A 22322-nucleotide genomic window follows, 5' to 3' on the forward strand; every position below is an offset into this window, starting at 1 on the left:
CAGTACGGTGGTGTTACAGTACTGTAGTGTTACAGTGCTGTAGTGGTGGTGTTACGGTGCTGTAGTGGTGGTGTTACAGTACGGTGGTGTTACAGTATTGTAGTGGTGGTGTTACAGTACGGTGATGTTACAGTGCTGTAGTGGTGGTGTTACAGTACGGTGGTGTTACAGTACGGTGGTGTAGTGTTACAGTATTGTAGTGGTGGTGTTACAGTACGCTGGTGTTGGTGTTACACTACTGTAGTGGTGGTGTTACAGTACGGTGATGTTACAGTACTGTAGTGGTGGTGTTACAGTACTGTGTAGTGTGTACTGTAGTAGTGGTGTTACAGTACACTGTAGTGGTGGTGTTACAGTACGGTGGTGTTACAGTAATGGTAGTGTTAGTGTTACAGTAGTGGTAGTGTTATAGTACTGTAGTGGTAGTGTAGTGTTACAGTAGTGGTAGTGTAGTGTTACAGTAGTGGTAGTGTAAGAGTTGCAGTAGTGTTAGTGTTACAGTAGTGGTAGTGTTAGTGTTACAGTAGTGGTAGTGTTAGTGTTACAGTAGTGGTAGTGTTAGTGTTACAGTAGTGTTAGCGTTACAGTAGTGTAGGGTGTGGTGTTAGTGTTACGGTTGTGTAGGGTGTAGTGTTAGCGTTACAGTAGTGTATGGTGTAGTGTTAACATTACAGTAGTGGTAGTGTTAGCATTACAGTAGTGTAGGGTGTGGTGTTAGTGTTACAGTAGTGTAGGGTGTAGTGTTAGCGTTACAGTAGTGTAGGGTGTGGTGTTAGTGTTACAGTAGGGTGTGGTGTTAGTGTTACAGTAGGGTGTGGTGTTAGTGTTACAGTAGGGTGTGGTGTTAGTGTTACGGTAGGGTGTGGTGTTAGTGTTACGGTAGGGTGTAGTGTTAGTGTTACGGTTGTGTAGGGTGTGGTGTTAGTGTTACGGTAGTGTTAGTGTTACGGTGTGATGTTAGTGTTACAGTAGTGGTTGTGTAGTGTTAGCGTTACGGTTGTGTAGGGTGTAGTGCCTGGGAGTCACATTAAGGCTGCTGTGGCTTCCACTCCGCCACAAGGAGTGTGTGTGTTGTGCAGCGTCCTTGGGTTCTTTAGTCTTGATGTGCACAGCTGGACCCCGGAGTCGGAGCCCCTGATATAAATTCACAGCGGTAAATCCTCTGATGAAATCTCTCATTGGAGGAAGCGTCTTTGGCGAGAAGGAGGTGCTGTGGCAGGATTCTTAATGGTGCTGGGAAAACAGCGAGCCGCCATGTGATACACGTGTTTCACTCCTCATTTAGCCAGCGGCAAACCCCCTTCTTCATGAATCTGTACCCCTCCCCATCAGCTCCATCGCTCCCATCTAACATGAACATTCAGACACGTTTCATACAAGGGCGGGCTAGGAGGGACGAGGATGGGGTTGTGATGAGCGGCGAGGATGCCTCAGGATGGACAAGCGGACAGAGGGACGGGTCACTCCTCTTCTCTAGGCCATGCCCTCCAGACCAACACGTCTGTCTCTGTGTGAATGATGTTATTGGAACGACCACCGCATGCCTGGTCCACCGCTGTGAATCACGTTACGTACAGACACACAGTCAGAGAGATGAGCAATAGGCAGCAGCATTGTACATGATAACACGCTTCTCCATCTTGGCACAGAATGTTCCAAGGATGCACCCCAAATGGCACCCTGTCCACTCTGTTATACTGCAGGGTGGATATCATACCAACCTGTCGCTATTGTGGAAGAATATTTCCTTGGCCTATTCTGTATACAGTGTGCTACTTATGACCGGGGCCCATTGATACATCATACTCCGGCCTCACTCTTCTTCCACTTGTAGTTATCACTGTTACTAGCTGTGGGTCGTATCCACATTACCTCCCGTTGCTTTGCCTGTTTGTCTTATTGCTTGTCTGTCATATTCTAGGAGGAGAATACCTGGAACTGATGTGTATCTGTGAACTGCCATCAACCTGTTCTTCTAGTTTTCAGTTTTATGAGCTCTTTATGATTCCTTTCTTCAGCCTTGGCAGTTAATAGATCCAAATGATGACCCTCGTCCCCCCACCTAATGCCCACTGAAGTCGTAGAAGAGAGTGAGAGACCGAGGGAATGAAAGTGACCATTGCAGAGTGCTGTGCGGATGAGGCTTGTTTGAGCCTTTGTGTGCCTATGCCTCACTGCCAGGAGCAGCATTCTCCATAATAACAGCCTCTCTGTGATTCTCCATTGCAGTTACACTTTCCCTCTGCACTTAAAGCACAGAGGAGGAGAGACACGATGACCCCTATACGCCATGAATCTAACTTGTGGAGAAAATATTACATTTGTCAAAGCAAATCAAAACAATGCTTTCTCTCCTCCTCCTCCTCATACTTCTGTCCTACTGGATCGTGACTCTTGTCCATATGCATTTCAATAGAAGACAGCTATGACGGTACACATACATTATCCCTTGCAATCGGAGCCAATCTGCGTTCACAGGCAGCACATTTCTCCGCATTGCTCTGTGATTTTTTTTTATTATTCGCTTAAAAAAATATATATTTACCCCTTTTTCTCCCCAATTTCTTGGTATCCAATTGGAAGTTTTACAGTTTTGTCCCATTGCATCAACTCCCGTACGGACTCGGGAGAGGCGAAGGTCGAGAGCCGTGCGTCCTCCGAAACACAACCCAGCCAAGCCGCACTGCTTCTTGACACAACGCCCGCTTAACCCGGAAGCCAGCCGCACCAATGTGTTGGAGGAAACACCTAGCGACCGTGTCAGCGTGCATCCGCCCGGCCAGCCACAGGAGTCATTAGTGCGCGATGGGATACGAGCATCCCTGCCGGCCTTACCCGGACGGCGCTGGGCTAATTGTGCGCCGGCACATGGGTCTCCCAGTCACGGCTGTGCCACTCGGGAGGCCCTGCTCTGTGATTTCGGACGTATCTGAGGCAGTCTCAAGTTGTTTCCCACAGTATTCAGGCCATGCAGAGTTGAGGCCCAGTCCGTTCGGCTGAAAGAACACACGCAGATGTCTCCACTACCGCCAGATAGCTCCACACACAGTCAAGTGTTTGGGGTTGCCTGTGTAAATGTTTAATTTACCCGAGTCGGCAGCCAGGGATATCTTGGGATTCTTCCACGCGGACCTGCGAGGATATCATTATGAATGGATCATAAATCATTTTTGGGAGGCGGAACACAGAGAGAAGCTTTTCTCTTCCAGTTGGCCCAGATGAGTACTCCGCAGGCCCAACTGTCTCCCCCCTCTCTGTCCCTTCATCCCCCCCTTTATTCTCCACTTCGCGTTTTTCCTTGTTTAATAAATGCCAATTAGCCGGCCAAATTAGCAGAGTTCAGAGATGAATTAAAAAGCCTGCCGGTCCCTCCATTAGAAAACTGGTAAAAGTTTCTACTCCCTAGTGGGTCATGCTACCCTTAATGGTAATACCCATGATGCTGTACCTAGTGGATCATGATACCTTAATGGTAATAACCATGATGCTGTACCTAGTGGATCATGATACCTTAATGGTAATAACGATGATGCTGTACCTAGTGGATCATGATGCTGTACCTAGTGGATGATGATGCTGTACCTAGTGGATCATGATGCTGTACCTAGTGGATCATGATGCTGTACCTAGTGGATCATGATACCTTAATGGTAATACCCATGATGCTGTACCTAGTGGATCATGATACCTTAATGGTAATAACCATGATGCTGTACCTAGTGGATCATGATGCTGTACCTAGTGGATCATGATGCTGTACCTAGTGGATCATGATACCTTAATGGTAATACCCATGATGCTGTACCTAGTGGATCATGATACCTTAATGGTAATAACCATGATGCTGTACCTAGTGGATCATGATGCTGTACCTAGTGGATCATGATGCTGTACCTAGTGGATCATGATACCTTAATGGTAATAACGATGATGCTGTGCCTAGTGGATCATGATGCTGTACCTAGTGGATCATGATGCTGTACCTAGTGGATCATGATACCTTAATGGTAATAACGATGATGCTGTACCTAGTGGATCATGATGCTGTACCTAGTGGATGATGATGCTGTACCTAGTGGATCATGATGCTGTACCTAGTGGATCATGATGCTGTACCTAGTGGATCATGATACCTTAATGGTAATACCCATGATGCTGTACCTAGTGGATCATGATACCTTAATGGTAATAACCATGATGCTGTACCTAGTGGATCATGATGCTGTACCTAGTGGATCATGATGCTGTACCTAGTGGATCATGATACCTTAATGGTAATACCCATGATGCTGTACCTAGTGGATCATGATACCTTAATGGTAATAACCATGATGCTGTACCTAGTGGATCATGATGCTGTACCTAGTGGATCATGATGCTGTACCTAGTGGATCATGATACCTTAATGGTAATAACGATGATGCTGTGCCTAGTGGATCATGATGCTGTACCTAGTGGATCATGATGCTGTACCTAGTGGATCATGATACCTTAATGGTAATAACCATGATGCTGTACCTAGTGGATCATGATGCTGTACCTAGTGGATGATGATGCTGTACATAGTGGATCATGATGCTGTACCTAGTGGATCATGATGCTGTACCTAGTGGATCATGATACCTTAATGGTAATAACCATGATGTTGTGCCTTACAACAGCCACAGACTATACTGTACCAGTCAATAGCCTACAGAATAAAAGGGACAGGAATTGAAATCCCTTCACCAAATGTTAGATCATATAGTAGACATATACCGTAAGGTTGTTTTATCTATGGCGGCGCCCCAAATTTTCTTCACAGTGCACTACTTTTGACAAGGGCCGAAAGTAGTGCATTATATGGGGAATAGGGTCCCATTTGGGATGCAACCTATCTCTGTTATATTCTGGGCTATACATTAGTGATGGGGGAAATAGATAGTTACATATCAAGATATTCTTTTTGAAGATGTATCGTTTCACAATATCACTATTATTTTTGTGCAAGTTGGCTTTACCTGCACCAAAACTCATAGCTTGTTCTCCATCTTCTTTTTAAATAGGGAGCCAATTTGTTTTCAGCACTTTCATTTCCATGACTGATCAAAACATGTTTTCTCGTGGCTCTCCCTTGTCTCTCTGTAGCAGACATATGCTGAGCAATATGTCTGGAAAATCGCATCACAATAAAATCACAGTATCGAATCGCAGTACATATAGAATCGTAAGAATCGCCGTACATATCGCATCGACACCTAAGGATGGTGATATTGTGTCTGGCAGTTCCCAGTCCTTCTGTACATCCAAAACCACCACCTTCTGCAAAAGTCAACTCACTGTGTACAGAAAGACATCAAACAAAAGAAAAACACACAATTCTCCCACTAGAGTGCAGCCTTGTTCCACAGCAGCACCACTCAGCCATATCACTTTAGCCATGTGTTTTTCTATGTCATTCTGTCCATACCTTTGTCTGAGAGTGCTCCAAATAAACATCCTCCCATCCTCCTGCTATCCTCATCATCATGTCATTCCCCTGCTTTTAGTGCTCTTCTTTCCATCCCTCACTCCCTCCATCCCCTCATCTCTTTGACAAGAAAGGGCCTTTTTGTGATGCAGAGTAAAACGTAGCATGTTTGCTGAAGATAATAGCTAATGAGACATTGGCTACTGTCCATCCAGGCGCTGTGGTATGACAGTGTTGGATGGTAATCATCCTTACCCATCCACTGTACAGGCAGTGTTGTATGATATCCACTCTGTTGTATAACATAGGGTAATGCATCATGGCCTCACTCTTCTGTTTCCAGGGGTAGTTATCACTGTCGCTAGCTGTGGGCTTGTCCACATTACCTCCTATTGCTATGCCTGTCTGTCATATTGCCTATAGAGGGGGGGGACTGTGTACCCCAACTGTAGTACAGAACCCTATAGAGGGGGGGACTGTGTACCCTCAACTGTAGTACAGAACCCTATTGAGAGAGGGGGGGACTGTGTACCCTCAACTGTAGTACAGAACCCTATAGAGAGAGGGGGACTGTGTACCCTCAACTGTAGTACAGAACCCTATAGAGAGAGGGGGGGACTGTGTACCTTCAACTGTAGTACAGAACCCTATAGAAAGAGGGGGGGACTGTGTACCCAAACTGTAGTACAGAACCCTATAGAGAAAGGGGGGGACTGTGTACCCAAACTGTAGTACAGAACCCTATAGAGAAAGGGGGGGACTGTGTACCCAAACTGTAGTACAGAACCCTATAGAGAAAGGGGGGGACTGTGTACCCAAACTGTAGTACAGAACCCTATAGAGAGAGGGGGGGACTGTGTACCCTCAACTGTAGTACAGAACCCTATAGAGAGAGGCGGGGACTGTGTATCCTCAACTGTAGTACAGAACCCTATAGAGAGAGGGGGGACTGTGTACCCTCAACTGTAGTACAGAACCCTATAGAGAGAGGGGGGACTGTGTACCCTCAACTGTAGTACAGAACCCTATAGAGAGAGGGGGGACTGTGTACCCAAACTGTAGTACAGAACCCTATAGAGAGAGGGGGGGACTGTGTATCCTCAACTGTAGTACAGCAGCTGGACATAAAGTGCTATGATGGTTTACCTTTTCTTGTATAGCATCCTCTTTATTTAAGTGATAATGCCCGAGAAGCCGGTGTTTGTTAGGCCCGATACATCCTCCAAACACTGGCTTCGAGGGCATTATCACTTTTGTACAAAGGGTTACCAACATATTAAAATAATGATTGACAAATCTTCATGAAAAACGTTATTTTGATGAATTTATTCGTACTATTTCATCCTTCCACAAGATATAGCCCCGACACATCTAGGGTTGCTTCCCAAGCCGGCTGGTTGTTGTTCTATCAGTTCGGTTGCCAGAGACGCGACCCAGTCATTGTCTTTTTGTTCTGTATCTATGGACGCGACCCAGTCATTCAGTCTTTTTGTTCTGTATCTATGGACGCGACCCAGTCGTTCGTTCTAAATGTTCCATTGCCATGCTGACTGGCAACGTTCTTATCCCTTGCTTGCTAGCTAGCCAACTATGGCTAACTTACAGTCATGTCAAACAGTGCAGCCAGAATAACAACAAAGTAGCTGCATTTGCATTTGTTTAAGCTGTTTTCTAGTGACATTTATTTGCAATTTCACCTGGCATATAAAATGTTCTCTCTCATCAGGACACTGCTGTTTGAGAGCTAGCCAACAACACAGCTAACACAATCACTTCAAACTGAAGCTGGAAAGACTGCAAACTTTTGACCTGTTTTCTACTGATATTTCTTTCTATATATCCATAAAAATGATGCTGATTCATGATGTCGACTGGCTGAGAAAAGCTGCCTGCCTGTCTGTCTCATCCTGACTCCCGACACGTTCATTACTATGTGACAGCTGGAGATTGAATTTGAATATTGAAACAAAGTTGCAAATGTCAGAGAGACCAGACCGCAAGGTTTATACATATCTCCACTTTTGAAAACTAAATGTTAGTTTAAAAGTAATGTGAGATAATGTCTTGTTGCTTTTTAGAGTCTAAAAGACATGATGTATGTCTAGATGCTTTTTATAGTGGAGATGAAGTTTATAAATTGCCTGGCTGGGCTGATGAGACAGTGGATTGTGCAGTCAGATGGAACAGATTAAATGGGCATTTTAACATCATAGATTTAGCTGGTGGCAACTTGTAGAATAGACACCGGCCGGAATGCGGTTTTAACCAATCAGCATTTAGGATTAAACCCTTTTATAAACTGGATGGTTCGAGCCCTGAATGCTGATTGGCTGACAACAGTGGAATGTCAGACCATATACCACGGGTATGACAAAACATTTATTTTTACTGCTCTAATTATGTTGGTTACCAGTTTATAATAGCAATAAGGCACCTCGGGGGTTTGTGGTAAATGGCCAATATACCACGGCTAAGGCCTGTATACGTTGCGTCGTGCATAAGAACAGCCCTTAGCCGTGGTGTATTGGCCATATACCACACCCCCTCGTGCCTTATTGCTTAAGTAAGGACTGCATCTTTAAGAGCAACAAACAGTGGGAGAATCATTGACTGTTTCCATTTGAGTGAAGAGTGTTGACATCCTTTAAAGCAGCAATCAGCAGTTAAAACAGTAACACAACACATTCTCCCTGTTTCGGTGAAAAGCTCTAGAATTGTAACTCCTCTCATTTGGATGCAAGGACCGACCATCTATGATATCACAATTAAAGTTATATATATATATATATATTTTTAAAATATTTTTTATTTGACTTTTTACCCCTTTTTCTCCCCATTTCGTGATATCCAATTGGTAGTCTTGTCTCATCGTTGCAACTCCCGTATGGCGCAGGTCGAGAGCCATGTGTCCTCCGAAACATGATCCTGCCAAGCAGCACTGCTTCTTGACACACTGCTCGCTTAACCCGGAAGCCAGCCACACCAATGTGTCGGAGGAAACACTGTACCACTGGCGACCGTGTCAGTGTGCATGCGCCCAGCCCGCCACATTAGTCGCTAGAACGCAATGGGACAAGAACATCCCGGCCGGCCAAGCCCTCCCCTAACCCGGACGATGCTGGGCCAATTGTACGTCGCCTCATGGGTCTCCCGGTCGCGGCCGGTCTACGACACAGCCCAGGATCGAACCAGGATCTGTAGAGACCCCTCAAGCACTGCAGTGCCTTAGACCGCTGCGCCACTCGGGAGGCCCACAATTACAGTTTTAACCATGTTTTAAGGCTATATATATATTTTTTTTTATTTACTTTGTTTACAAACATTGGAGTAAAACGAGCTTAGATTTTGGGTTCTGATGGGGTAGGACAGTTCAACGAAGCTCGTCTTCAATCAATGGGTATCATTAATTTACAAGTCAAAAAATGAATGTAGTTGGAGTCTTAATGGATTTTAAATAACCTCAGCTTCCCGTTATGTGTAGTATTCATCTGTCCTCACTTTCTGTGTTTGTTTCCTCAGGAGGACATGAACCTGAATGAGGAGCGTAAAGCCCCCCTGCGTGGGAAGGACCTGAGCACCAAGCGAGAGATGGTTGTCCAGTACATCTCTGCCACCGCTAAATCTGTAAGTCCTAGTTGTAAACCAATGGGCTTTCTGCATTATATCTGTATTGTAACCGTTCTAACCTACTCTCACCCAGTGTAGTAGTAGTTAGTGGGCATGAAAAATAAGATATTCTATTCTACCAAGACACTACAGAATTATGAGATTAACCTGCTCTGCTTTCTTTCTGTAGCTCTCTCTCTACCTGCCTGTCATTCTCACTCCCTCTCTCTCGCTCTACCTGCCTGTCACTCTCTCACTCCCTCTCTCTCTCTACCTGCCCGTCACTCTCTCACTCCCTCTCTCTCTCTACCTGCCCGTCACTCTCTCACTCCGTCTCTCTCTCTCTCTCTACCTGCCCGTCATTCTCTCACTCCGTCTCTCTCTCTACCTGCCCGTCACTATCTCACTCCGTCACTCTCACCCCGTCTCTCTCTCTACCTGCCCGTCACTCTCTCACTCCGTCTCTCTCTCTACCTGCCCGTCACTCTCTCACTCTGTCTCTCTCTCTACCTGCCCGTCACTCTCTCACTCCGTCTCTCTCTTTACCTGCCCGTCACTCTCTCTCACTCCGTCTCTCTCTACCTGCCCGTCACTCTCTCTCACTCCGTCTCTCTCTCTCTCTCTCTCTACCTGCCCGTCATTCTCTCACTCCGTCTCTCTCTCTACCTGCCCGTCACTATCTCACTCCGTCTCTCTCTACCTGCCCATCACTCTAACTCCGTCTCTCTCTCCTTGCTCAAGCCCCCAATCTCTGATTGCCGCCTCCGTTTTATTTATTTGTAACCTTTTTTCCCGCATGCTTATCAAACCACTTTTGATGTAGCGCAACCGTAACTCTCAGTGGCTTAATATTGGGGAGAGATCAAGTTTTCATTTGAATTTGGAACGCATCGCTGTCCCAAAGCGGCATAATCTTGAAACATGACACTTTCATCACTCAAAACCAATAAGAGCAGTAAACCCATTGCGTTTGAGGGTAATCCCAGGGTTTTAGGGTGAATTCTCCTTTTCTCTTTATGAAGTTTAGGGCCCCTACTGAGGATAGACTCCTGTCAACACAAAAGGAAAAGTGATTTCTTCTCCCGTCTAAATCACTCCGACTCCGCTGGCCTTTGACATTATAATGTATTACCTCTCTCATTGTTATGGTAATTAACTGGCTTTATTAATAATGATGATGATCAGAGATGATTGAATTTTTCACCGGGCCCATTATGTTTTGTGAGCGCTGCTATATTATTCAGATGAACAGCCGCCTCTGTCTGGATGAAAGGGACTAGCACTGTATTTCAGGGCCCTCCCTACCCCTCACATTCTATAGGCCCTGTAGGTGGGAGCCGGTCAGAACCATGTCACGATACAATATAGACAAACACAAAAACAAACAAACAAACAAAGCGAGACACACACCAACCTACACCTCCATGATAGGGTGGAAGTGGTCCAGGAACCAGTTTTACATGAGTTTAGATATGTTTATGTGTGATAAGTGCCTGTCTACAACACGGCAGAGCAAAACCCCTCACCCTGTTAGAAACCCAATCCATCCCACTGGTTTCTGTAAATAAGGAAGACATAGAATTACCCTGGCCAATTAGACTCCTGTAGGTGAAGGGTAGGCTGGGCTATGTTTCAAATGGCCCTATGGCCCCTGGTCAAAAGTAGTGCACTACACATCCAAGGATGGTTCTTGAGTAAGGCAGATTTTTGGTGGTGCCTTATTCAATCTTTGGGTGTTCTCTTCCCCTACCAAAGATGATCGCCGTCCTATGGAATCGCAGTTTTTAGGGTCTTCTTTGTATGCGTGATTGTTTGCTTCCAACAGAATTTTCCATTTGCAGGAAAATGTACTAATAACGTAGACTCTCTCAATCACACACCAAGTCACCTCTTTCCTGTGTGTCTATCTGTTCTAGACTGGATCATTGCCCCTTATCAACTAATAGAGACCATAGAAATATATAAAGTAGAATGGCATCAGTAGAATGGGAGCTGTCTGTGTACCATCTATATTTTAGCTTGTTCCCTATGGGTTATGCAGACAGAGAAGAAAGGGTTCATTTGAGGGGGCAATAGAGAATTCCATCAGCTCTCCCAGCAATACCTCAAATCCATCTAGGTGAAGTTGTAAGTCAGTCTATCCCTTCTAAGTTTCAGGTACAGCACAGTATGTGGACCGGATTGCATTGAGAATGAAGGTTTAAAGTGCAAATATTGGTGGAGCGACAAATGTGTCCCCAACATCCTGTGGCTTTTTCTGCTTGCCTGAACACCCATTTTGAGACTCAGTACATAGTGCTAGTATCCTTTATTGTTCTGGATAATGTTGCAATTATTTCTTCTCCAAATCTATTAATGCAGTATATCATCCAACATATAGTTTTTATCAGTCTTCTATGAACAGTATGACCATTAGCGTGTTGATATACTGGAGTATATTTCCCTGCAGATATTAGGCTAAAATACTAGCTAGCTAATGGGACTACAGGGTTGATTATTAGTTTGTTTGTTCTCTCCCAACATGGCTCCTCTCCAGAGTTGTATTTTTCATACGTTGCTGCCTCGCTACTTCATCACCGAGCAAGATGGAGAACTCTTCCCATATACTACCAGGGTGCCTCTGTGGGAGCCTTTCAAATTACCCCCCAACACAAAACAAAGATTAGTCTGTCCCAAATGGCACCATATTCCCTATGTAGTGCAGTACTTAAGATAGGGCTCTGGTCAAAAGTAGTGCACTGCATAGGGAATAGGGTGCCATTTGGGATGGACTCAATGTCTTTTTTTAAAGGAGAATGTTTCTATTGGCGTTGACCCTGGTCATTTGAATATGAAGTGCAGCTGTTGCAGCAAGTGTGGCTGTCCTTGACCGTTAACAACGCATGAAGCCCGTTTTCTTTCTCTCCTCTCTTTTAATTTTATATCATTCTGACAAATGCATGCCTTTCACGCTAACGCAATCATTTCCCGTCTATTCCCAGTGTGCTGGAAAAACATCAACTTTGCTTACTTCTCTTTTGCCTTGCAGATGACTTCCCTGTTCCAGTTCAACATGTTCAGTGTTTCATGATGAGATGGGGATGAGTGTGATGGTCGGGTCTTGAGGGGAAGCTAGTTCAAATGTTTTGAGCAGCCATTTTGCTGCCTTTGTACGAACACAATGTGAAATCAACATCCTGGTATTTTAAAGGGATTTGACCAATCATCAATCACCAATGTGCCACCCCGTTCTCTCAGTGAAGCACCCCGTTCTCTCAGTGAAGCACCCCGTTCTACATTTTACATTTTTGTCATTTAGCAGACGCTCTTATCCAGAGCGACTTACAGTAGTAAATGCATACATTTCATACATTTTCATACATTTTTTCTCCGTACTGGTCCCCCGTGGGAATCGAACCCACAACCCTGGCGTTGCAAACACCATGCTCTACCAACTGAGCCACACGGTGAAGGACCCCGTTCTCTCAGTGAAGCACCCCGTTCTCTCAGTGAAGCACCCCGTTCTCTCAGTGAACCACCCCGTTCTCTCAGTGAAGCACCCCGTTCTCTCAGTGAAGCACCCCGTTCTCTCAGTGAAGCCTGACAGTTGGTCAGAGAATCAAGGGCTTCATCTTCTCCTGTCACACTGTTATCTGGTCTAGTGAATAATAAAATCCTATATTTTCCCTACACCATGAGAAAGGATGCTAATGGTAATGACAGTAAGAGGAGAATATAAATAAGTACTACCGCTCCTGATAAGATGACATCTCCCTCAGAAGTTTGTTTACTAGGGAGTTGTTCTATAATGGCGCGCTAGAGGTCCTCATTAGCATACAATAACCAAGCATTCAACTATTATTAGAATTAGCTTTAGGTCGTGTTTTTTCCTCTGAGAACTGACAGGAATTCTATCACGGTTTTATCGAGAACGAGGTGTTACCTTGCGCGGGGAAATGGATGTAAGTACTCAGTGCTATTCCTCCTCAAGCTCCTCCCTGACACATCTACTTGCTTTTTTCTTCTAGATAATGTCTGTTCTTTTTGGTCAAGCCGCCAAAACAGCAAGCCTGAAGAGAAACATGTTTAATGTTCTCACCGTGGAGTCTTGTCAACGTTAAAACAACGCTGGAGACAGCAGTAGTTCCCAGTTGTCCCTGCCTCTATGTGATTCAAGGTCCCAAATCTCCCAATAATAACCCGACAGCATGATCCCTCAACGTTAGACAATGACATGCTAGATTCATCAGAGGACGACTGGGGAAATGTGGATTTATGGTGAAAAGCACAGTGCACATGATCAAGCGGCAACACAGTTAAAAGTGACATTATTGCCGTCATAAACGCTGATGGAGGTGAGGGAAGCCGAGCGTCAAATGGGAGAGTGGGAGAGAAAGACCGAGAGAGAGATTGATAATGAGAGAGGGAGATAAAGAATAAGAGATGAAGAGAGGACTGCAGAGAGAAAGAGAGGACTGCAGAGAGAAAGAGAGGACTGCAGAGAGAAAGAGAGGACTGCAGGGAAAGGGAATGAGTGAAGGAAAGCAGAAAAGCGAGAGAGGCAGTGTTGGTGAGAGAGGCAGAGCTCGTGACTATGTTTTCCCTCACTTGATGTGCAGTGACTTTGTAACTTCCTGTGATCAGTGCGCGCTGTGCTTCTCGGAGTGCAGCTGGCTGGCGAGAGAGAGGTGTGTTCAGCTGCAGATTAGAATACATTTACTGGGCTGACAGACACCCTCCCACTGCGAGACACAGCACCGCCGCCGCCGTAATAGAAAAAACGCTCCCAATTCCCCACCACTATTGACAGATAACAAGGTTAAACTCCAGAAATCATGCTGACTACATGGGCTCCAAGGTGCTACGAGGAGTCGCTCAGTCTGACACCTGAAGTCAAGCGCAGATGGCAGCTGATTGGTTTTGGCTTTGGGAAACCTTGTTAGCCATGGACAAACTGTCGTTGTAGCGGTTCATTCTGTGCTAAATCGATCAAGCGCAAAGACAATTAGGGCGTTTTCCTATCAACCCTAACACTGCATAGAGTCACTAGAGGTCAAGTGAACTAGACACTCCATATTGGTTGCCAAATGAACAGACACTGTCTTACATGATCTTTTGGTACAGCTATGTCACCCTAGGAGAGTTTAGTAGTGTGTGTAGCCTATGTAATGTCAGAATAAGGTGCGCTTGATACCTCTTACAGTTGACAGGTAATTCTTGGCCTACTAATGATTGTGCCGTTGTCTTTTTGCATGCTAACTCCTCTTCGCTGACCGCTGCATGCAGATCACTGGGAGCAAAGTCACGGTAAGTACACCCTTTATATTATTACCTATAGTGAGTCGTGTTTCTCTCGTGCCTTTCTCCATCTCCTCCCTGCCCCCTTCCCCTCTCCATTCCCCTTTCAAAAGATTCTAGGCAGTTTGTCCCTGAATGCACAAGGTCATCATATTTATGGATTTAATAACAAACAAATCTGCATTGATATTGCTAATAGACTGTGATTTGGAAAGGCTATAAATTGTTTATGCAATTCTTACATGTAAATTGAAAAGATTTTCCAATGAGGGATTTCTAAATTATACAGTCTTGCAAAGGGAGCCCTTTTGTTGGTCTAAGCCATTCTCTTTTTGAAATGGATTGTAGACTAACCCGTATTAGCATTTAAATATTGTAATACCAGGGATGAGCAATAGTTTTTAGGCAAATAATGATAATCTGCAATCTAATCTGTTTATTGGAACATTTTGCATCTAAATGGCTTTCATTGTGTTAATTTTTTTCCTTGAGACAGCACACTGAGAGAATGTATCACTTAATTAGATTGCATTACACACACGCACACCACACACCACACTCCAGACACACTGATTGAACAGTGGAAAATATATTAAGTGCATTTTTCCTCAATCTTCCAGAAATCTGAAGCTGGTTTAATTTAGCGGCCGGGTATTCACCACAATACATTTGAAAGCCCCTTGTCTCAATCCCACAACATGAAGGCATGACACCTCTGTCTCAATCCCACAACATTATGGCATATCACCCCTGTCTCAGAAATGTAGCTGTTGTTGCTGTCACTCCCTCACTAGCCCAACCTCAATAATCTGTATAAATATACACTGTCCGAGGGGCTGGTGACGCTTCCTCATTTCTCTGCCACTGTAATACGGTAATTGCAGATCTGCTCTGGCAATTTATCACAAAGTGGAGCCCTATTGCCTGTTGTGAGGAGGCAAGCCTGTTTTTTGGGGCAAAGCTTTTGGGGAAAAAAGCACTCTTATTGCTTTTTGCTAGTGTGAATTGTCACCTTGAATGGTGTTTTATTGCCTTCAGGATTAAGGAGGCCTACAGGCTTAGAGGGAACGAGGACAAGGTAAACCAGCCAGTACGCTGTGACCTAGTGGCACCCTATTCCCTATATGATGTACTGCTTTTGACCAGGTTAAAAGTAGTGCACTACCTAGTGAGTAGGGTGCCATTTGGGACAAAGACCTGGTCTGTGCTCTACTGATGGGCCCAGACAAACCTTTCCACTGTTTGACTCGCTCTACAGACATATGTTTTGTGTGTCGTTTCTTTGCCCAACTGTTATTTTGTGCTGGGTTATTCCTGCTGAATAAGTAGATTTCTAAAGCCGTTGTTATGAACCAAGATGTATTGTCTTGATCAGCAGGAACAGGGTTCATTGTACAAAGGAAATGGGCTATGACAGAGGTGTATCAGAACTGTTGATCCGAGAGCAGAGGTCTACTTTGAAGTTTGGAACCGTCTGAAAGTTTGCCAAGGAAGCTTCTCCAAACTCAGTGTGCTAGTAACATTTTGCGTCCTCTCTAACCTGTCCCTCCATCAGAATCACATCCGTGCCTGTGTATCGGGTTAACAAAAAGCTAACACTGAGGAAGCTGTCAGTCTAAAAGCTCCACTCAGAACCTAAAGTACCAGTCAAGTGAGACGTTTAACTCAGCCCGGGCGTGACTACGGCTAGCTTCAGCTCGGCCTGGCGGACTCAAAATGTTCACGCTGTCAGCGCAGAGCCTCCGAGGGAGCTTTCCTTGAGCTGTGCAGTCGTAGTGGTGGGGGAACTGAAGGTACTGTGAGGTCTGTAGGGAACCGTCCCAGAGCTGTGCAGTCGTGGTGGTGGTGGGGGAACTGAAGTAGGGCTGGGCGGAAAATCCAAATAATTTGAATTAATTCAAATTAGTTTTTTTGAGACATTCCAAATGCCTGTATCGCGGAATCAAGTTTTTTTTTTGTATTTTTATTTTTTATGAGCGTTTCTGTACCTTTGTTCTCATGTGTTTTTGGTCTCCACTCATTTGCTGCTCCTTTGCTGTGCGCCTTCCAAGGATCACCAGAGATCTGTATACTGTATAATGACGAGATGCTCATGTTTCTTGGGTCCAACGAAGGGAGATATCATTATGTTGTAATAGAGGAGAAGTGAACCTTTCCAACCATACCCTGTTTAAGTTTCAACTCCTCAAACGTCGAGCAGAGCAGACTTTACTATAATGGATGTACCAATGAACATTCATTATGGAAATGTATGCTCAGTTTGTCGCGCCCGCGTTACGGTACCACTTATCGCTAGCAGCATTTTAGTCAAATAAAGATTGTTATACTAGCTGTTTAGTCTGTGTTTTTATAAATGTGCAATAAGCATAAAACAATTTATATAAGGAATTGGCAACTCATTCTCATTCTGAGAAATATGGTAAGCCCCTTAATTTCTACACCTGAACAAAGTGGACAGGCTAGCATGCTGTTCAAATGGTTGGAGACGGACAGAAGGTTGTGTTCATAACAATTCAACTGTTTTGCCTTGTTCTCTGAATTCAGAGCTTGTGAAATTATACCTAGATCCAAGTTGGCTAGACTTGAAACATAAATATTAGCTGGCTACTCACTAGCATGTGTGCTTGTGCTTGAGAGATTGTTTATGAGACCTGTGTTCATTTTCTATAATGCCTGCTATATTCTTAGTGAATGTGCATTGTGCATGGTTCTGGGTAAATTTGTAACAAAAAGGGCATTTATATAGACAGACCTGAAAGCCAGATCAGTGATTATTGCAACAAAAAAAAGCAGGTACAACTATTTTTATTAGTGGGTCTTATGGTTGTGGAAGGCATGTTTAGCCTAGGTATAATTTACCAAGCTCTGAAATTAATTTGATTATTGCTTACTGTTTTACATGCTGTGTATTTGACCTTTAATTGTACAACACAGTTTATTTAGAGAGAAAAAATCAAGATGTATATCGCAGTGTGAATTGCCTCCAATTCAGTCTGGCCAGCATGTCCACCTTCACCACCGCCGCTGCTGAGTCTGTGTCATCAGCCTTGTTGATCAAGCTAGTGGAGGAAGATGAGGACCACAAAGTAGCTGACTGCCAAGATGCCTGCAACCAAACCAGAAATGCAGATAGGCTGCTTATAGTCACCACTCAACTGCCACATTTGGAACAACAGTGTGTCATGGGTCCTGTGGTGCGTTAGTGCGAGATGCCTCGGTACTTCAATAAACCACCAGTTACACGCAGGGGGGGGGGCAGGGCTGCTCTTACTATAGAGAGAGGTTTTAAGGGGTTACCCGCCCTGACCTGTATGGGCTGATCTGACCACATGACTGGCTGTCCCTGAGACCGAGCCTGTTTCCATGGTAACATACTGGCCAGCCTACAATATGTCAAGGGGTGAGAGTGAGGGAGAGATGTTGAGGGGGAGTGGAGGGTGCCTGAAACACCTCAGACCTCGGGGACTGGAGGAGTCTGTTGGATTGGTGATATCTCACTCCATTTCAGAGAATCATGTGTGCCAGAATAGTGGACAAAGGATGTTGTTTAAAAAATGAATTAGATCTGGCTCACCCCTGGAACGCTGGCCTAACCTCTTCACTTGTATAAATAGTAGAGACAGATTTTTAAGGATGACCTCTTTTTGTGGTGTGAAGTGCGCTGTATGTATCGGCTGACAAGGCCTCCCCAAGGAGCACTACAACAGTTAAGTGACAGAATAGAGCCTTGAAGTGATTGGAGGGAATAGTTAGTTTTCCCACCAAAGTAGAGCCTCTGCAGTCTTCACAAGGAGGTTAAGGACATTCAAAGAATGTAGGAAGAACAGAACATTCAAAATATTCCATACAGCATATTTAATGCTATTGCAGAAACAATGATCCAATTATGTGAAGTTTGAGGTGAGAAAATCTAGCATTGGCTGAGTGTATTATACAATGTGACAGATGACTATTCTTCTATGAACTTGAATCCTTTAACATTGTAATGAAATGGTATTAGATGAATTTTCCTCTAGTTGAGGACTCACGGTATCTGTTTGTTGAGACCTCTCAGAAACGTTGAGGTAGTTACCATGGAACATAGAGAAGGCCCAACATTTCATTGCCGACGCTCTCCAGCATCTTTTGTTCAAAATTTTGAGGATAAGCACTTAGAACAATTCTCATTTAAGCCGAGATGATTTAATTTTTCTCTCCCGATTACGCCTCTTTGTTTCTGTGTATTGCAGAGGAAGGCTGTATTCCCAGGCAAATTAATAACCTTGGCATATGTGTTGTCTGTTCCACTCGTTTCATTGGCCAACGTCGTATTAAGCGCCGCACGCACTCCAAGGCTTTTCGTCACCTAATGCACTTTTGCTCATTGTGGCTGCTGTTTAAATGCCTCAAGGGGAGTGAGAGAGGGGGAGAGAGAGAGCTGCTGCTGCCTCTTTCACTTGCTACCCTTCCTCGCTACTAGCACCAATCGTTTTTGGAGGGCCTTTTGTAAAAATTGAATCTGAATTGAACCAAGGCTACACTCTCTCATCCCCTCTTTCTTCCAAGCCCCATACATCTGAAAATACTTATTTTTGTTTCAAATAGGCTATTAAACTGTTTGGACCCTTAAGCAGATTTGATGTGGCACATGTCCTTGGTGCTTTGAAAGACTGTCCATGAAAAACTGAATTAACGGAGAATGTCCCCGCATGCACACAACACAACAAGTATGGACTCCTGTTTAACATTTAGATCAACGAAAAGTGCTCTGAAAAGGCTTTTTAAATGTGATGTGTATTTGAGAGACAGTGGCCTTGTGGAGACTTTGTTTGGATGACATTTAAAGTTGACTAAAAAGAGAATTTAAGTGATTTCTGGAGTGCCAAACCATCCTTCACTGCTTTTTCTTGGTAAGTTTGTAGATTTTGGGCAGTATCAAACCATTGCTTTTCCCATTACTCCAACACCTTTATGTCTTCGAGATGAATTTAGTTGATTACATTGGAGGTATATTACCCAGACCTTTTATATTTACCTGTTGGCGTGATATCATTCCTATTAATATCTAGTCACAAAGAGTTAGGGGCTGCTCCAATGGGATCAAGACGTGCTTCCTCTCTTTTCACTCATTACTAAGATCACATCTGTTGTATCGTCTTCAAGCCATATTGTACTGTCTAGAAGCCTATGATTCCATGCTATAAGTGTGACTGACATCACCAATGCAGCACATTAAGCCTATATTGAGTTTTCAGATCAGGGGTGTTGTTTGTGTTGTGTGCTAGGCCATCAGTCGTATTCAAGTTTCCCATGGCTCAGCGCTGATTGACAGTAAAACAATATTCATTTTCATTTGTCCCTTCGCTTTTCCCCCGAGCCCTTTTATTAATACTTCAATATAGTAACTTGGTATGCCAACACCTTTTTGCATACAATTGTAATGCCTTTCAGTCCAACTCTAATTCAGAAATGTCAAGTGTATCTGATTTGATTCATTCTTTAGACAATTCAGAGACTTGGAGACAATTCAGGGATTATTATACGTCTGTTGAGTCTGTTAGAATTCGGCGAGCAGCATATTGGCTTCGCAAAAGCAAAGGGATTTAAATATAGGTGCTCATGAATCGAATTAAGCAGCATTGTGCAGGAGTTGGCATTCTGCCTCTTGACGAGACATGCTATTAACTACCTCTCTTGTCTACTTGGCTTTGTTGCTGTTCTGTCATTCCAAGTTGGATTTTTCAACTGAACAAAACCCAAACAATTCAATACCCATATTTACTTCCTATGTATTCTACTGTTGTATATTACGAACTACTACAGTATTACTATAGTATTGTATGCAACTTCTTGGCAGTGTTTGTCCTAGATTATTTTCCATGCTAGGTTTGGCTAACCTTTCGCTAGATTCACCTGAAATGCTCCTGTCTTCAAATGCCCGCCTTTGCCATGTGATGTGTGTAACTGTGGGAGAAGGTAAAGTGCAACACATATAGAACATGATTTTGAGCTGTAGCAGCGTAACTCGTGGGAGTCAACACTCTCTTCAACTACCACTGTGGAGGAAATGAAAACAAGTCCCTCCCTTCTTTTGTCTTCTCTTTCAAATGTGATTATATTTTTTCTCACCTCCTCTCCCCCTCACCTCTCCCCTTCCCTCCTCTCCTCTCTCCTCACCTCTCCCCTCCCCTCCTCACCTCATCCCTCTTCGCCCCTCCTCACCTCACCTCTACTCTCCTCCCCTTCAGTCCTCACCTCACCTCTCCCCTCCCCTCCCCACCTCATCCCTCCCCTCCTCACCTCATCCCTCCCCTCCTCACCTCATCCCTCCTCGCCCCTCCTCACCTCACCTCTAACCTCCTTCCCTCCCCTCCTCACCTCTCCCCTCCTTCCCTCCCCTCCTCACCTCATCCCTCCTCCCCTCCCCCCCTTCTCACCTCCCCTCCCTGCCGTCCTTACCTCTCCCCTTCCCTCCTCTCCTGTTCCCTCCTCACCTCTCCCCTTCTCTCCCCTCCTTCCCTCCTCCTCACCTCTCCCCTCCCCTCACCTCTCCTCACCATTGGATTATACTACATGCATCTCTTTTTAAAGGTAGAGAGGGGGATGTCTTTATTTTTTGAAGGGAACAAAAAAGGGTGTCTGAAATGGACATAGTGTGCTGATATTGGAAGCACAGTGACTGCAACACTACCAGTGTGTGTTTGTGTGTGTGTTTTGATGTCCTGTGTGTAAGTAGCACTGTCATTTGCCCTGCAGCTCCATCATGACTGGAACACATCCTCTCAGATTTGGGTATTAAGGAGGAGAGGGAGGAAGAGAGAGTGTGATGGAGAAAAAGAGCCGGGGGGGCAGAGAGAAAGAGTGTGTGTGTGTGTGTGTGTGTGTGTGTGTGTGTGTGTGTGTGTCTGCTTGCCTGTGTGTCTTCCTCTGTGCATCAGTGTTCCTCTGTCTGTGTGTGTGTGTGATATTGGGGCTGTCAGTAATGGGGCTGGGTGAGCACTGCCTACGCGCTCATTGGCTCATCTCCCCCCACGGGTCTTTCTAACACACTCCACGGCACCACCAGCTCCACAGGGTGCTCCTGCAGGCTGCATTAGGCTCCATAAACTTTATGACATATTTTTACAACCCGCCTCTATGAGATTCCACCACCGCATCCCCGGCCGCATCTGCTTTAACTGTTCACGCAGCTGTGAAATTCGGTGTATCCCTTCGCTTTTAATGGTCGCGTAGACAGGCTCGATTCAGTCGATGCCTTAATTTTCTTTATTTGTTCTTGAAAGGATTGGTTCCTTCTCTCCCCCGCTGCATATGTTTATATTTACTAAGTTATTTGTTTTGGGTTACGGGGGTGTTTTTTTCTAAATGCGGTGGGTGATTGTTAGAGATGTCTCTTTCGGTCTATCACGTTGCCTGACTGTGTGTGTCTGTGTGTGTGTGTGTGTGTGTGTTGATATGTCAGTCTGTGTGTCAGTGTGATGACTATGAGTAGTCCTTTCCCTAACCTTGTTTGACTCCATCCCCTCCTGTGATTCTCTGATGCCCATGCCAAACGCAGTACGACTCCAGTATGGCGGAGCATATGTGGCTTTGCCTTCGACCGCGGGCAGCGGTCATGGGAGTGTGTGTGTGTGTGCGCGCACACGCACTGGGCACAGGTTCAAAACATCTGTTGATTTCACCACTGACTAGCCAGTTTCTTGGAGGAGGAGGTGGATACTTTCCATCAGGAGAAGTTGCTTTCCACCAGGAGTAGTTACTTTTCATCAGCCCAGAGCATCTCTGTCATTGTTTCTCTTGCTCACTGACCCAGAGGCATCGGTTCATAAGTCATAAGGATATTGGGTCATTTCTGGGCTAAACTGATATACCATAATCACCCTCTAGTAAGCCCACCCAACTCTTTGGGGGAGCCCCCCTTATTTGCCCATGCTGCAGTCAATTAGCACACTCAGCAAATCACAAATCCCATATCTAACAAGGTGTGCCTTCTCCCTTTGTCTCTTCCAAC

General features: G+C 44.8%; 1 protein-coding gene across 5 annotated transcripts in view; it reads left to right on the forward strand.

Moving 5' to 3' along the window:
- diaph2 (diaphanous-related formin 2) overlaps positions 1 to 22322 on the forward strand; it is a 759144-nt gene that overhangs the window by 52933 nt on the left and 683889 nt on the right. For all 5 annotated transcript variants that reach the window (XM_045717986.1, XM_045717985.1, XM_014199083.2 and 2 more), the window contains 2 exons: positions 8969 to 9073; positions 14321 to 14341. In XM_045717986.1, the coding sequence (XP_045573942.1) occupies positions 8969 to 9073; positions 14321 to 14341 (126 nt within the window). The remainder of the gene's footprint in view (positions 1 to 8968; positions 9074 to 14320; positions 14342 to 22322) is intronic.

Source organism: Salmo salar, chromosome ssa05 (genome assembly GCF_905237065.1).
Source record: "Salmo salar chromosome ssa05, Ssal_v3.1, whole genome shotgun sequence".
NCBI lineage: Eukaryota > Metazoa > Chordata > Actinopteri > Salmoniformes > Salmonidae > Salmo > Salmo salar.